This window comes from Suncus etruscus, chromosome 14 (assembly GCF_024139225.1).
Source record: "Suncus etruscus isolate mSunEtr1 chromosome 14, mSunEtr1.pri.cur, whole genome shotgun sequence".
Classification (NCBI taxonomy): Eukaryota; Metazoa; Chordata; class Mammalia; order Eulipotyphla; family Soricidae; genus Suncus; species Suncus etruscus.
This window is the reverse complement of record NC_064861.1, coordinates 97,566,689-97,582,951: the sequence shown is the minus strand read 5'-3', so window position 1 is coordinate 97,582,951 and position 16,263 is coordinate 97,566,689. Positions and strand designations below refer to the sequence as shown.

The 16,263-nt window shown below is 45.0% G+C and overlaps 1 protein-coding gene across 2 annotated transcripts; it reads left to right on the top strand.

Moving 5' to 3' along the window:
• Positions 1 to 3,733: 3,733 nt before the first annotated feature.
• LOC126027980 (zinc finger protein 470-like) lies at positions 3,734 to 12,164 on the top strand. Of its 2 annotated transcripts, none has more exons than XM_049787017.1 (4): positions 3,734 to 3,794; positions 6,456 to 6,582; positions 6,732 to 6,776; positions 10,374 to 12,164. In XM_049787017.1, the coding sequence occupies exons 1-4, from the start codon at positions 3,786 to 3,788 to the stop codon at positions 12,161 to 12,163; spliced, it is 1,971 nt and encodes a 656-aa protein (XP_049642974.1). In that variant the 5' UTR covers positions 3,734 to 3,785; the 3' UTR covers position 12,164. The 2 variants fall into 2 exon arrangements, with proteins under 2 accessions (XP_049642974.1, XP_049642973.1); XM_049787016.1 differs by having other exon boundaries at positions 6,732 to 6,815.
• The last annotated feature ends 4,099 nt before the right edge of the window (positions 12,165 to 16,263 follow it).

Here is a 16,263-nt window from a genome sequence, read left to right as displayed (position 1 = left end):
TATAGCTCACAGTTGAATTTCCACTATTTTTTATGATATGTTACATGATTTTGCTATTTTCTTGCCACACCAGTAGTGCTCAGGACTTATTTATGGCTCTGCACTTAAGAATCACTCCTGGCTTGCTCAGGAGACTATATGAAATGCTGGGAATCAAATCCTAGTCAGCCACTTGCAAGTTAAGTATCTTACCTGCTATACTATCTTTCTGGCCCCGCACAGATTTTGGTATATAATTGTCATTTTGTGTTTGCAATAATGTTTTGGAACATTTGTAATTTACTGTTCCTCCTCAAATTAGAAGCACCCTTATAACTTAACAGAGAAACTTAACACAGCTGTATTTAATATTTATGACCATGAATGAAAATGTGAGGGGGAAGCAAAAAAGAAAAGCTTTGTTAAATAAAACATGGAGTCCTGGACTCAGGGTGGATAGCACAGCAGGTACGGCATTTGCCTTGCATGTGGCTGACCCAGGTTTGATTCTCAGCATCCCATATGGTCTCCAGAGCATTGACAGCTCAGGAATGATCCCTGAGTGCAGAGCCAGGAGTAACCCCTGAGCATTACTGAATGTGGCCCCAAAACCAAACCAAAAAAACACATCAGTCCTAGAAGACACAAAGAAGAAAGTGAGAGGTCAAGTTTGTAGACCAGGAGCAGGAGAGATAGTACAGTGGTAGGGTATTTGCCTTGCATGCAGCTGACCTGGGACAGACCCAGGTTCAATTCCTGGCATCCCATATGGTCCCCTGAGCCTGCCAGGAGCGATTTGTGAGTGCAGAGCCAGGAGTAATCCCTGAGCACTGCTGGGTGTGGGGCCCCCCCAAAAGTTTGTAAACCATTGGTAGCACTTTTGCAGTGTATGCTGAATATCACTCATTTAAAACATTGAGACAAAAATTAAACCATGCGTATTGAGTCATGGCACTGATGGCATATACAGATGAATAAAACCTGAGTCTTAAGTTTGTAAAACAAAAGTGCAATTGAATTCCACGGTCCTCAGATGGGTTCAAAGTTAAACTGGATGGTACCTGTTGTGGATGCTGCCTACATACGTAGTTGCTATTTAGCAGTTTATTTCCTATGGTATGGTCTGTCAACATTATACATGTATGATTAAAAAAAAAACTGATTCTAGTTCTAGGAATTGTATCCCACCAGAACAAATGGATGTAAATAAATGTTTGCTGGAAATTTGTTTTAATCATGACAATAGGATTTTTGGTCTTCTGCCAAGCAGATGGATTAACTAACATGACAATCCAATACTGTATTATTGTCCAGTTAGTAGAGGTTATGCTCCAAGTATTCCTAAACTGAGTTGATATTCTACAGTATCAGATATGTAACTTGCAGAGCCTTATGTGTATAGTGATCTCATAGTCATTAGATAGTAAACCTATTTGGTATGTTTATATGTACATGTTTATTTGGTATGTTTATATGTACATACTACATATGGTACGTTTATATGTACGTGTACATGAACTTGTATATATATTTTCAGTATTTGAAATGTTTTTGTCTTTAACACTTTTATATTGGGTCTGGTAAACTGCCATTCACATGTAACTCATATATAATAATGCCCGTAAGAATTGGAACTATAGGGGCCGGGAAGGTGGCGCTAGAGGTAAGGTGTCTGCCTTGCAAGCGCTAGCGTAGGACGGACAGCAGCGATCCGATCCCCCGGCGTCCCATATGGTTCCCCCCAAGCCAGGGGCGATTTCTGAGCGCTTAGCCAGGAGTAGCCCCTGAGCGTCAAATGGGTGTGGCCCAAAAACCAAAAAAAAAAAAAAAAAGAGAGAGAGAAAAAGATTGGAGCTATAGGGGCCGGAGCAATAGCGCAGTGGTAGGGCGTTTGCCTTGCACGCTGTCCACCAGGATGATCCCCGGAGCCTCATATGGTTCCTCCAAGCCAGGAACGATTTCTGAGCGCATAGCCAGGAGTAACCCCTGAGCGTCACCGGGTGTGGCCCCAAAATCAATAAAAATAAAAGAATTGGAGATACAGAAGGGCTATTCTTTTTTTTTTTTTTTTTTTTTTTTTTGGTTTTTGGGCCACACCCAGCAGTGCTCAGGGGTTACTCCTGGCTGTGTGCTCAGAAATAGCTCCTGGCAGGCACGGGGGACCAACAGAAGGGCTATTGTTGAGTGTGGTCAAAGGTTTTCTTCCAGTCAGAATTATTTTGATTGATAGGGATTCTCCTGCCAGGTGACATGTGGAATTTCATGCCTGAGTTGCAAGTATTTGAAATCCATTTCTCCATTTCTGCTTTTTGCTGATCCATTAAAGCAACCTTTTTTTCACATCCTACTTTTGTTCCATTCCTTAAAAGTGTGCAGTATCTTGTTTTTCAAAATGTAAACTTCCAAATTTATGTGAGCCATCTTTCCATCTGCAGGATGTTAGCTGGTGGTCGAAGCTGGCGTTAGAGAATTGGTTATGAAGATCTAGAGAAGCAAAGCTTTAAGAGTTAAGTGAAGGGCCCGGAAAGAGAGTGCTTCAGGTGGGGCTTTCGTCTTGCAGGCGTCCCTGGCATCCCACGCGGTCCCTCCTATGGTTCCCCGGACAAAAAATCCAAGTCTCTAAGAAGTGTTGACACCCTTGGGGCCACAGAGAGGACACACTCAACGACTTGCCTTGTAAGCAGCCGACTGGGGTTTGATCCTTGGCACCCCACAGGGCCCCCCAGCAGCCCCGGAGCGATCCCTGGCATCACCGGTCCGGCTCGACGGAGACCCTACCAAGTGCCGAACTTGTGCAGTGAGGACACGGCCCTGCCTCGGGCTCGCAGGCCTGTTTCGTGGGCTGACGTGGACTAGACGGCGGGCCGCCAAGAAACCGTGAAGCGCAGACAGGCAAGGGGTGTGAGCCGGACTCCTGCATGCCAAGGTCTGAGCAGGGGCTGTCAGGCCCTCCGGTGCCCCGAGCGCCCTCTCCGGCTCTGGGACGGGTCGGCCCGAGCAGAAGGGCGCTGGGTCCCTGGCTGGGGGCGCCGAGGCGCGCGGAGGCGGGCAGGCGAGCGAGAGGGGCCGGCGAGTCGAGGGCTGCCGCGGCCCGGGACTGCATTTCCCAGGGGGCGTTGCGGCGGCGGCACTTCCGGGGCGGGCCCTCCGCCGAGGGCCGCGGCACTTCCGGGAGGGCGCTGGGCGGGCGCGGCCGAGGGCGTCGCCGGGTGGCGCCGGGTGCGCGCGAGCGGGCTCCGACGCTCTTGGGCCGTTGTCGCCGTCCGGGCCCCGCGCGGGTTCGGGCCCGCGTCTCCCGAGAGGGCCCCGGCCCGGCGGGCGTCTGCGGCGCTCGAGCGCGTCGGCCGCTCCCTGGGCCCGGCCGTCGCCCGGAAAGCTGCCCGTCGCCCGGCCCGGCCCGGCCCGGCCCGGGCAGCGCGAGCCCGGGCGGAGAAGCACGGCCCGCCCGTCGCCGTTGGGTGTGCGAGCCGGGCCGCGGCCCTCGAGAGGCGCCTCCGGTCTTGGGCCCCTCGCTCCGAAGCCCGAGCCGAGGCGAGCGGCGAGTGCGATGCGTGAGGCGTGAAGCGCTCCTGGGCGCTCGACGGCCGTGGCGCCACGGTCGGGAGGAAGGAAGGAAGGAGGGGCTGTGCTCGTCTTCTCGAGCCGTGAGAGCCGAGGGCCCGAAGGGAGAAGGCGCTTGGCTTCCCTTTCCCCCTCCGCCCCGCAGTTCCGGCTAGAACTCGAAGGGAGCGAGAAGGAGCCTTTGAAGCCCCCGAGTGAGGCGCCCGCGAGAGGGCCCGGCGACGGGAAGCGGGCGCCCGAAAGCCATGTCCCGGGTGAGTCGTCTCCGTCCTGCCCGCAGGCGCGTTTCCGTGGGGCCGTCGGGGCCTTTCTGAACGTGCCGCGTTCTTCCTGCCGTCCGGGGCCTCGCGAACGGACGGACGGACGGCGGACGATGGACGGGAGAGATTCCCACAGCCGGCTTGGAGCTGCTGCTCGGCTTTCCGGCGGGGGTGGCGGTCGGGCTGCTCTGCACTCAGGAATTTCTCCCGTCTGGGGTCCCGAGGATCGAACCTGGGGCAGCCGGATGCGAGGCAAATGCCCTACTAGCTGTACGAGGCTGCGAGTCCCTATTCTTTATTTTAAAAAGCTGATCCAGTTTGAGCTCATCTCTTGTGCCTATATATATATATATATATATACATATATATTATATATATATATGTATATATATATATATATATATATTTTTTTTTTTTTTTGGTTTTTGGGCCACACCCGGTGACGCTCAGGGGTTACTCCTGGCTATGTGCTCAGAAGTCGCTCCTGGCTTGGGGGACCATATGGGACGCCGGGGGATCGAACCGCGGTCCGTCCAAGGCTAGCGCTGGCAAGGCAGGCACCTTACCTCCAGCGCCACCGCCCGGCCCCGACCTATATATTTTTTAAAATAAACATCTATAGTACAGGAACTTTTTTTTTCTTTTTTCTTTTTGGTTTTAGGCCCACACCCAGCGGCACTCAGGAGTTACTCCTGGTTTTGTGCTCTGAAATGGCACCTGGCTAGGGGGACCCTATGGGATGCTGGGGATCGAACCCATGCCCGTCCTGGGTCAGCTGCGTGCAAGCCCTACCGCTGTGCTTCTGCTCTGGCCCCATCAGCCACATTTTTTAAGTGAAGCAAAACAAGTATTAGACAAAGAGGAAGGTCTTCGGAGTTGAGGATGCGATGGAGAGAGAGAAAAATTTGTTCGGGGCCGGAGAGGTGGTGCTAAGAGCGCTAGCCAAGGAAGGACTGTGGTTCGATCCCCTGGCGTCCCATATGGTCCCCCCAAGGGGCGATTTCTCAGCGCTTAGCCAGGAGTAACCCCCGAGCATCAAATGGGTGTGGCTCACCCCCCCCAAATAAAAGAAAAATATGTTCAAGGGGGAATCCATGGTGTGAAAAAATGCCCAGAAACGTACTCTTTTCAGAAGATGTGAAAGCTACTATCTGGCAAGTCCTTTGTTGCCAGTTCTGGTTCTCAGTGAGCTTATTGTCTGGGCAAGTGAAATAGCAGCCAAAATTTCTAAATTTTTGTTTTCCCTTTCTTGGTGGGGGTGGGTTGGCTCACGTTGTGGTGCTTAGAGCCCACTCCTGCAGTGCTCAGGGGGCCGTGCCTTGCCAGATATAGAATCTGGGGCAGAGCATGTACTCAGCCATTGAGGATCTCTCTGGCCCACCGGTGCAAGGATAGTAGTCTTCTTTTGGAGTGGACGGGGTGGGCCATTCATCCTCATTCCATTGGGGAATTAGAAAAAGACACTCTTTTTTCTGTACTGGTCATCTCTGACAGGCCAGACAATCTGGCAAGAAGGTTTTTTTTTTCTTTTAGCTTCTTTTTCTTTCCTCTGTGAGAGAACTTTGTGCACAATATAATCTGCACTATCGTATTCTTATTGCTGGAGGAAAAGAGTGGATCTCACTGAGTAAGTGTGTAAGGAAGGAAGGAAGTGGCGAGAGGCAGCCCAGATGAGGTATGAGCCATTTGACCAGAGTATAGAAGTTTCTCACTTCACCGTGGGAAAGATGTTGCACCTTAAAATGCAAAGGAATGTTTTTGCATCCTTTTTTTGGGAAGATAACACTATAACTTCATTAGTGTCTTGGTCAGCAGATGAACTGTTGCGAATAGAGTGTTGTGGTAATCATTCTTGTAATTAACTGTTTTTTATTTTTTTCACTTATCAATGATTTTGACTCTGTGTATGTGTCCCTCCCTATTTGGGGTGCCTGAGATCAGCCTCATGCAAGGCAACTACCCTGCATTCTGTATTGCTGTACTCTCTCTTTGACCCCTATCCGGACCCAAGGAAACTAAGATTTTATAGAATATGTTGTAGAATTTGAAATCATGTTCTTCAGCATCCTTTCGCATCCTTTGCATCTTTACCTTATAGTCCTAGAGTCCTAATTTTTGCATATATAGAAGGATCCTATCCTAAGGTGCTTTGCTACTTGCTGATATCAGCCCTATTTAAATGCAATAAAATTTTTTTCATAAGAAAATATATTCTCAGAATGTGAATTGTAAATTCTCAAAGAACATGAAGTATCTCCTTTTTATTTTTCTTTTAATATATACAAATTAAATCAGCAGAAAAGCCCAAGAGCTGCCTGGCTTGGGTCATATTTAGATTTCAGTGTAGTTAATTTTTTAAGACAGTATTTCTTTATTTTGGTTTTGGGGCCATACCTGGTAGTGCTCAGGGGTTACTACTGACTACACTCAGAAATCACTCCTGACAGGCTCAGGGTACTATGTGGGATGCCAGGAATCGAACCCAGGTCAGTCCTGGGTCAGCCACGTGCAAGGCAAACACCCTACCACTGTGGTATCGCTTTGCCCGACTTAGTGTTTTTGTCTGAAAGTCTGAATGGCATAACTTTTCAGTTAAGGGCTAGCTAAATGGGGATTTGAAAAGTGATTGATCAAAATTGTGTTTGTGTCATTCAGGAATTGTTATCTTTTACTGATGTGGTTATAAACTTCTCTCAAGATGAATGGGAACGGCTGAATTTTTCACAAAAGACTTTGTATAAGAAGGTGATGTTGGAGAACTACAGGAACCTGGTTTCTGTGGGTAAGAATATCTTGTTCATTTTGCCTTTGCAAGAGTTTTTCTGCCTCTTTAACAATTTTCTACAATGTCCCTCTTCCCTAAATACCCTTTGAACTGGGTCATAACTCTGGAATTTTCACAGTATAACTAATTTTTTTTTTTATACACAGGTCTTTGCATTTCAAAACCTGATGTGATTTCCTTACTGGAGCAAGGTAAAGCACCATGGACGATGAAAGGAGAGATAATAAGAGGTCTGTGCCCCCAATAAATTCAGGATAATTAGGTCTGGCAATTTTTTTGAGGGGGGGCACACCCATTGATGCTCAGGGGTCACTCCTGGCTATGCGCTCAGAAGTCACTCTGGCTTGGGAGACCATATGGGACGCTGGGGGATCGACTGTCCTAGGCTAGTGCAGGCTTGTGCCACCACTCCAGCCCCTGGAAAAATTATTTTTAGACTGTTCCCTCTCTGATGCTTGTTAGAAATTTAAAATTCATTTCAAATTTAAACTTGGAAGATCCGTATATTTTAATGGTTCTTCTCTACTGGTCTTTTTTGCTACCTTTAATTTTTCTAATTCCACAAATACTAGTTTCTGAATTTTATTTTGTTCTATAGAAACCTACTTAGTTATACTCAAGTACTGTATTTTTATAGTCATCCTTGAGATTCAACAGTACCTGACTTACTTAAGAAATTTTGTGTTGGGGCTGGAGAGATAGCATGGAGGTAAGGCGTTTGCCTTTCATGCAAGAGGTCATCGGTTCGAATCCCAGCGTCCCATATGGTCCCCCGTGCCTGCCAGGAGCAATTTCTGAACATGGAGCCAGAAGTAACCCCTGAGCACTGCCGGGTGTGACCCAAAAACCACCAAAAAAAAAAAAAAAAGAAATTTTGTGTTGTTACTCTTGGCTCTGAGCTTGAAATCACTCTTGGCGGGTTGGAGGATCATATGGGATGTTGGGGATCAAACCCAGGTAGGCTATGTTCAAGGCAGACTTCCTACCCCACTGTACAATCGCTCCAGCTATGTATTAATTGGGGGGGGGGATTGGATTACACTTGGCGGTGCTCGGGGGTTACTCCTGGCTCTGTGCTCAGAAATCACTCCTAGCAGGCTTGGGGACCATATGGGATGCCAGAAATCAAACTGGGGTTTGTCCAGTTTTGGCCACATGCAAAGCAAACGCCCTACCACTGTGGTATTAATTTTTAATGATTTAAATAGTTTCCTTTTTTAAACAAGGCTTTTCTCAAATTGAAATTAACTGTAATATCTTTCTCCTTTTGTTGCTGCTGTTATTTATTCTTGCTTTGTTTATGTTACTTTTTTTCTAGAAGAAAAATATTAGAAGATGTTGTTATCTTCTAATCTGCATTTTAAAATTTATCCTCTTGAGGAGGCCAGAGCAATAATAGTACAAGCTGGTAGGGTTCTTGCCTTGCATGCAGCTAACCCAGGTTCGCTCTCCATCATCGCATATGGTCCCTTAAGTACTGCCAGGAGTAGTTCCTTTTTGCAAGAGCCAGGAATAACCCCTGAGCACTGCCAAGTATGTCCCCTCACCCTCCATCCCCCTTCACAAAAGAAAAGCAGGTTTACTCACTTAAAATTTAAAATATCATCTTTTGGTGCCAAGTAAAAAACAAATTAACTCAAAAAATTTTCCTCTGTTGGGCCTGGAGTAGTAGTACAGCAGATATGGTGAAACATAGTACCTTGAGCACCAGATGTGATCTCTGAATAGAGAGCCCAGAGTTAAGTCCTGAATACAGCTGAATGTGGCCCAGAAACCAAAAAAGTAAAATGTTTTAACCTCTCCTTTATTCCCCATAACTTACTTAATTATTATTGGGATTACTGGTCTGATTTATTTTCTTCAAATTTATGTTTGTATTTTTCCCCTGTATTGTTGGAGGGTGTTTTTTGTTTTTTATTTTTGGTTTGATAATCTAGCCAAGAGCCTATGTGTGGGGGAGAGGCTGGGAAATAAGGGGATTTCTGCAAGCTGGCCTTGGATATAAAAGAAAGTCTCTGTTTAGAGATTTGTGTCCCTGCTGTTATGAGTGCATGAGAAAGTCATCAGGTAAAACAGCCTGTCTAGGGCCCGGAGATATAGCACAGCGGTGTTTGCCTTGCAAGCAGCAGATCCAGGACCAAAGGTGGTTGGTTCGAATCCCGGTGTCCCATATGGTCCCCCGTGCCTGCCAGGAGCTATTTCTGAGCAGACAGCCAGGAGTAACCCCTGAGCACCACCGGGTGTGGCCCCATAACAACAACAACAAAAAAAAAAAAAAAAAAAAAAAACAGCCTGTCTAGGCTAATAGTGCCATAAGCATTGCAGTCACTATATTTACATACTTCCTGATTTAATGATGTCATGAGCATTGCTTCGATATCTTTACATGACTCCTGATTTAATGATGCCATGGGCATTGTAACCGCTATCTTTGCATACTATCTAAATCAATGATGCCATGTATCTTGTGACTTATCTCTGCTGCATACTATCTTATTGCTGTAATGTCTAAACTATATTACCCATATTCTGTTTCCTGCCTAAAGTTTACCCTTAAAAGCCTTGTTCCTTGGGGCCGGAGAGATAGCATGGAGGTAAGGCGTTTGCCTTTCATGCAGGAGGTCATCGGTTCGAATCCCGGCGCCCCATGTGGTCCCCTGTGCCTGCCAGGAGCAATTTCTGAGCCTGGAGCCAGGAATAACCCCTGAGCACTGCCAGGTGTGACCCAAAAACCAAAAAAAAAAAAAAAAAAAAAGCCTTGTTCCTACCTTTAATAAACGAAGCCCATTGCTCTGACAAAGCTTCCCTGAGAGCTGTCTGTGGCTCGTAGTCTTCCCTTCTTTTCCTCAGCCTAGCCTCCGAGGCTATTGGCTAGAAGAGACCCTTACCCACCCTTGCATCAGCCTCATCGGGGTGCCTGGCACCAGAAACCTACACCCGTGCATACATATGATAGTGAAACAAGGCTCAAGTTAGTTGGTTAGAGCTTGTTTTGTTACCTGGTGTGGGCCCTTTTCCTGCTTTTGTTCTCAGTTTCAAGAAGATGATTGTTAGAACTTCACCTGTAGTCTTAAGATATACTAAATGAAGACTAACAAAAAAAGTTTAATGAACTAAGTATCCAGTCAAACTGCTAGAAAAGAACAAGATAAATTCAAGAGAAACCAAAATTTATATTTTATATTTATATTTATACTCTAAGATTAAAATGATAATTTTCTTTATTTTTGGTTTTGGTTCACACTCATTGGTGCTCAGGATGGCTCAATGCTTAGTGACCACTTTTGGAAGACTTGGAGGACCATCTTTAATGACAGAAATTGAACCCAGGTTGGCCATATACTAGGCAGCCACCCTGCCAGCTGTACTATCAATGTCTTCACAAATCTAAACTTTAAGTATGGGTGCATACCTCTAAGAAGTCATAGAAAACTTGGGTTTATTAAAGAAGTGCAAGAATGATTGTACTAATGCCTGCTTCATCTAAGAACTGTCAAAAGAACTGGGACCAGAGTAAGAGTACAGTGGATAGTGCATTTGCTTTGCATGCAGCTGACCTGGGTTTGATCTTTAGCCTCCCATATGGTTCTCTAGCCTGTCATGAGTGATTCCTGAGTGTAGAGCCAGGAGAAACCCCTGAGCATCTCTGGGTGTGGCCTCCAAACCAAAGAGAACTGTCAGAAGAATCCATGAAGGTTTTGGCAACTTTAATTCATATGGCTTTATTTTGGAAGTTTCTGGGTTTTTGGAATTCAATAAAAGCAGCATGCTTTACTGTTATTTTTCAGATTTGGAGTACGTCCAAATGTTCAAAGAACTATCTTCAAACAAAAATGTTTATGAAGAAAAGCTACCTCATGTTGGTATTATGGGAAGACTGTCAGGCTATGATCTTGAATGTTTTACATTAGGAGATTGGAAATGTGAAGACTGGTTTGAGAGGGAGAGGGTAAGTCATATGACACATTTTAAGCAAGAGACTCTCACTCAAAAAAATACTCCTATTGAGGAAAGAGACATAATGAACTCATTATCTTATATAAAACAGATATTGCCGATGGAAGAGAGTTTATATAATTTTGATGCAGATAAGAAAGGCTTAAAAACCCATTCATTTTCTAAAAAAGATAGGACCGTTTTTGGAGAAAAGAAACTTTTGAAATGTAATAACTGTGAGAAAACTTTTAGCAAAATCTCCACACTTACTCTCCACCAAAGAGTTCATACTGGAGAGAAACCCTATGAATGTATTGAATGTGGGAAAGCCTTTAGCCAGAGTGCCCACCTAGCTCAACATCAAAGAATACATACGGGAGAAAAACCCTTTGAGTGTACTGAATGTGGGAAAACCTTCAGCCAGAATGCACACCTTATTCAACATCAGAGAGTTCATTCTGGAGAAAAACCTTATCAGTGTAAGCAGTGTAATAAAGCCTTCAGCCAACTTGCACATTTGTCTCAACATCAAAGAGTTCATACTGGAGAGAAACCCTATGAATGTAATGAATGTAGGAAGGCTTTTAGTGATTGTTCATCCCTAGCTCATCATCGAAGAATTCACACTGGGAAAAGACCTTTTGAGTGTATTGAATGTGGGAAAGCTTTCAGACAGAATGCCTCTCTTATACGTCATCGCAGGTACTATCATACTGGAGAGAAACCCTTTGATTGTATTGATTGTGGGAAAGCTTTCACAGATCACATAGGGCTTATTCAGCATAAGAGAATTCATACTGGAGAGAGACCTTACAAGTGTAGTGTGTGTGAAAAGGCTTTTAGCCATGGCTCATCTCTGACTGTACATCAGAGAATTCACACAGGAGAGAAACCTTATGAATGTGGTATCTGTGAGAAAGCCTTTAGTCATCGTGGCTCACTCACCCTGCATCAAAGAGTTCACACTGGAGAGAAGCCCTATGAATGTAATGAGTGTGGGAAAGCGTTTCGGCAGAGCACACACCTTGCTTATCATCAACGAATTCATACTGGAGAGAAACCTTATGAATGTAAGGATTGTAGAAAAACCTTCAGCCAGAATGCACACCTTATCCAACATCAGAAAATACATACTGGAGAGAAACCTTATGAATGTAAGGAATGTGGCAAGGCCTTCAGTCAAATTGCACACCTTGTTCAACACCAAAGAGTTCATACTGGAGAAAAGCCTTATGAATGCATTGAATGTGGGAAGGCATTTAGTGATGGTTCATATCTTGTTCAACATCAGAGACTTCACACTGGCAGAAGACCATATGATTGTCTTGAATGTGGAAAAGCATTCAGACAGAGGGCTTCCCTTATCTGTCATCAAAGGTGTCATACAGGTTTGAAACCTTATGAATGCAATGTTTGTTGGAAAGCCTTTGGCTATCGTAAATCCCTTACTTTACATCAACGAATTCATACTGGCGAGAAACCTTACAAGTGTAAGGAATGCAGCAAAGCCTTCAGCCAGATTGCACATCTGACGCTCCATAAGAGAATTCATACTGGAGAAAGACCCTATGAATGTAAAGATTGTGGGAAAGCCTTCAGGCAAAGTGTACATCTTGCTCATCATCAACGACTTCATACTTGAGAGTTAATAATATTGTTATTTCATATGCCTCAACCCTATACCACCAGGTTGGGTAGATTTAGGTTTCTAAAAACTGCTTTTTTCAGTTTATGGTCTATTATAGTCCCAGTCACAGCCATTTCACATGGGTGTGTTTGTGTGTGTGTGTTTGTGGACTATCTGGTGGTGCTCAGGGCTTCTAGCTCTGCACTCAAGAATTACTGCCAGAGTGCTGGAGTGATAGCGCAGTGGTAGGGCATTTGCCTTGGATGCAACCGACCGGTGACAGATCCGGGTTTAATTCTTGGCATCTCATATGGTCCCTTTAGTCTGCCAGGAGTGATTTCTGAGTGCAGAGCCAGGAATAACCCCTGAGTGTCGGTATGACCTAACCCTTCACCCCCCCCCCAAAAAAAAAAATGACTGCTGGAGAGCTTGAAGACATGGGATGCTGGAGATAGAATCAGGGTTGGCTGCCTGCAAGGCAAACACCTACCTGCTATACTCTCTGGCCACTAATATAATATAATATAATAATATAATATAGTTAAAGGATTTAGCATTTAATTCTATTAAGTGCCAGTATGTAAAGATTTCCGTAGTACCAAGTTCATCTCTCTTGAGTTATAGATCAAGATTAAGAAAAAAACAGATTTTAGGGTAAAGAGGTTGCCCTTTACTATGCCACTGGTAGGAAATATGAATGCAGAGATTTTATGCCAAGTGGCCACAATATAAAGGCATACAGTATTATTGTGAGGAACTCAGATCAGTGGCATTTAGAAGTGAGAATAGCCTGATTGAAATGTAACCATTTGGTGGGGGCCGGGTAGGTGGCGCTGGAGGTAAGGTGTCTGCCTTGCAAGCGCTAGCCAAGGAAGGACCGAGGTTCGATCCCCCGGCGTCCCATATGGTCCCCCCAAGCCAGGGGCAATTTCTGAGCACATAGCCAGGAGTAACCCCTGAGCGTCAAACGGGTGTGGCCCAAAAAACCAAAAAAAAAAAAAAAAAAAAAAAAAAGAAATGTAACCATTTGGGAGGCCTGAGAGATAGCATGAAGGTAGGGCATTTGCTTTGCATACAGAAAGACGGTGGTTCGAATCCTGGCATCCCATGTGGTCCCCTGAGCCTGCAAGGAGCGATTTCTGAGCATAGAGCCAGGAGTGACCCTTGAGTGCTGCTGGGTGTGACCCAAAAACCAAAAAAAAGAAATGTAACCACTTGGAAGAAAAGAATAACAAGAAGTAATACCAAAAACAAAACTAATAAGCTAGAAAGTTTTGTTTTTGGGTCACACCTAGCAGCGCTCAGGGGTTACCCCTGGCTCTATGCTCATAAACCACTCCTGGCAGGCTTGGGGGACCATATGGGATGCTGGGATTCGAACCACCATCCTTCTGCATGCAAGGCAAATGCCTTACCTCCATGCTATCTCTCTGGCCTCAGAAATTTCAATAAACTGGGAGAGGACCCTGAAAAAATAGTTCAACACTTTCTCTTATAAAAAAACTAACAGGTGGGCCCGGAGAGATAGCACAGCGGCGTTTGCCTTGCAAGCAGCCGATCCAGGACCAAAGGTGGTTGGTTCGAATCCCGGTGTCCCATATGGTCCCCCGTGCCTGCCAGGAGCTATTTCTGAGCAGACAGCCAGGAGTGACCCCTGAGCACCGCCGGGTGTGGGCCCCCCCCCCCAAAAAAAAAACTAACAGGTAATTCCACAATATTTTCTTTCTAGGGACTAGGGGGAAGGAGCTCATTCGAGTACATGCCCTACATGTGCCAGATCCTAGATTTTAATCCCCCAGCACATGAAAAGGAACATTCTGGAGCAGTAGTTTTCAGCTGTTGTTTCTTTTTTTCCTTTTTGGCCACACTCTGTGACACTCCGGGGTTACTCTTGGCTATGGGCTTGTAGCAGGACAGCCCCTGAAGAGGTTGACTGATGGAGGGATGGAGAATGAGGCCCTTTTCTTCCAGCTCGTAGCACGTGTCTGCCACCCTGTCTAGCCCACGGTTCTGAGGTGAAACGGCGGGTAAACAGCTCGCAGACAATCAGGCTCGTGGAAATATTTGCTTTATTCGGATGGACAAAACTGAAGTCCAAAGACTCCGATTCAGTTCCAGCCAGCCAAAAGCCTCTCGCCTTCCACAGACCCTTGCTCTTATAGTCCAGAGTCAGGTCCCACCCAATGGTGGGATCAGATACCAACCAATGGTGGAAGCAGAATCAGGTCCTACCCTAGGGTGGGGGCAGAATGCCAGGTCACACCCTAGGGTAGGGCACAATCACCTAATCAGATTAGGGTGAGCAACATAGTAATCCCCCAAAATATTTACATACACAACAATTCCCCCTTTTGTTTTTAGTAAACAAACAATATTGTCTACAATTATTAAAAGAAAAATTAGTCAATAATAAAAGAGCGGCTGTTTGCATAAGCGCATCACAGGAAAATGTAAAGAAAAACTTCTAACCTAAGCACAGGGTGTCTAAAACCAGAAACATGTATCAAGGAATCAACTACAAGCTCCTGAGAAGATAAATCTAAGACGTACATAGATCTTTCGAAGAGACACCAGAAAGGTTGTGTAGCAGGCAAGAAGAAGCACCTTTTCTTTATTTGTTGTTGTTGTAGGTGGTGGTGGTGGTCGTTTTTGGGTCACACCTGGCAGTGCTCAGGAGTTACTCCTGACTCCACGTTCAGAAATCGCTCCTGGCAGATACCGGCATTTGAACCAATGACCTTCTGCATGAAAGGCCAACGCCTCGCCTCCATGCTATCTCTCCAGCTCCATTTTTATTCAAGTTCAGGTAGACCAGAAAGCCCATCTTTGAGGGCATTGAACTAGGCCTTTATTTCGGAAGAAGTGGCACATACACCCTCTGCACAGTGGGGAGCCACTGCAATGATGATCAATAGGTATCTGAACTTAGTCCAAGTTCTTAATCCGGTCTGAAGTCCATAAGATGTCTGAAATTGATGTCGACTATTTATAGATGGGAGCTTAAGTCACAAACCAAAACAAAATGTTTAAGGCAGAGACCCTCCCTGTGTAAATAAACAACTTGAGGGCCCATCCAAAATGGATGGAACCTTCTATAAACCTAGTATTTTGCCTATGATGCGCCCACGCAAAAAACCCTGAGAACAGACAAAAATATCATTTGGGAAATTATAGACAATAATATATAACTCACAAACCTAAAGTCAAGAAAGCAAAACCTTAATGTAATACAACATCGATTCCTAATATTAAAAACTAAAATAAAAAAACATTAATTACGATAGTCAAAAGAAGCGAAGTACCAAACATAACTTCAAAGGATTACAGTTATAGGAAAAACAACAGATGTAATTTCTACAGAGTTCAATACCAATGTGTAAATATGAGGGGTCTGGAACTCCAAAAAGACCGGCAGAAGACACTTGATGGGTCTGGAAAAGCCGGTTGAAGCCTTGTACAGGAGATAACATCAAGCTGAATGAAGAAGGAAGGCCAGTACAGTCATCCATGTGTTGGGGCATCCCCAAGCGTTACATCATTACATCATAAGTTGGTTGGGCTTCTGTATTTCCTTTGGGATCGGTGCAATCTTGGGGTAGCCATTGTAGAAACGGTCAACAATAGCATTTTGTATGTGGATGGAAAACCAGAAATTCAGATAGCACAGTTTAACTGGGATCCAGAGACTGTGGGTCTTGTCCATGGATCTTTTCTCTGGTGTTACATTGTGACACAAATCCCAGGTGGCTTCATTTCCAACAAGTTTGCAGCATATATGGTGTAAAACTCCAACAGTCATGGATTTCTTCTTCCCGCCGAGATCAGGAAGCTTGTAGTTGTGGGTGAAGGAGATGGGTTGCACATGTGAAATCCTGAAAATTAAAATGTTAAGGACTAGGAAGAGAGAAGGAATGATAAGGAAGACTAATTTGGGGAAGATAAAGTTAGGAAAAAGGAAACTATATACAAAATATGCAGAACAGACAGACACTAAACAAGACATACATACACAGACTTCACAAAAAATATGGCCATAACACTCACTCATACTAAAAAATATTTGTTGGAAAGGATCCAAAATAGAGCAAAAGAGAATTCAGCTGAATCAATTAAAA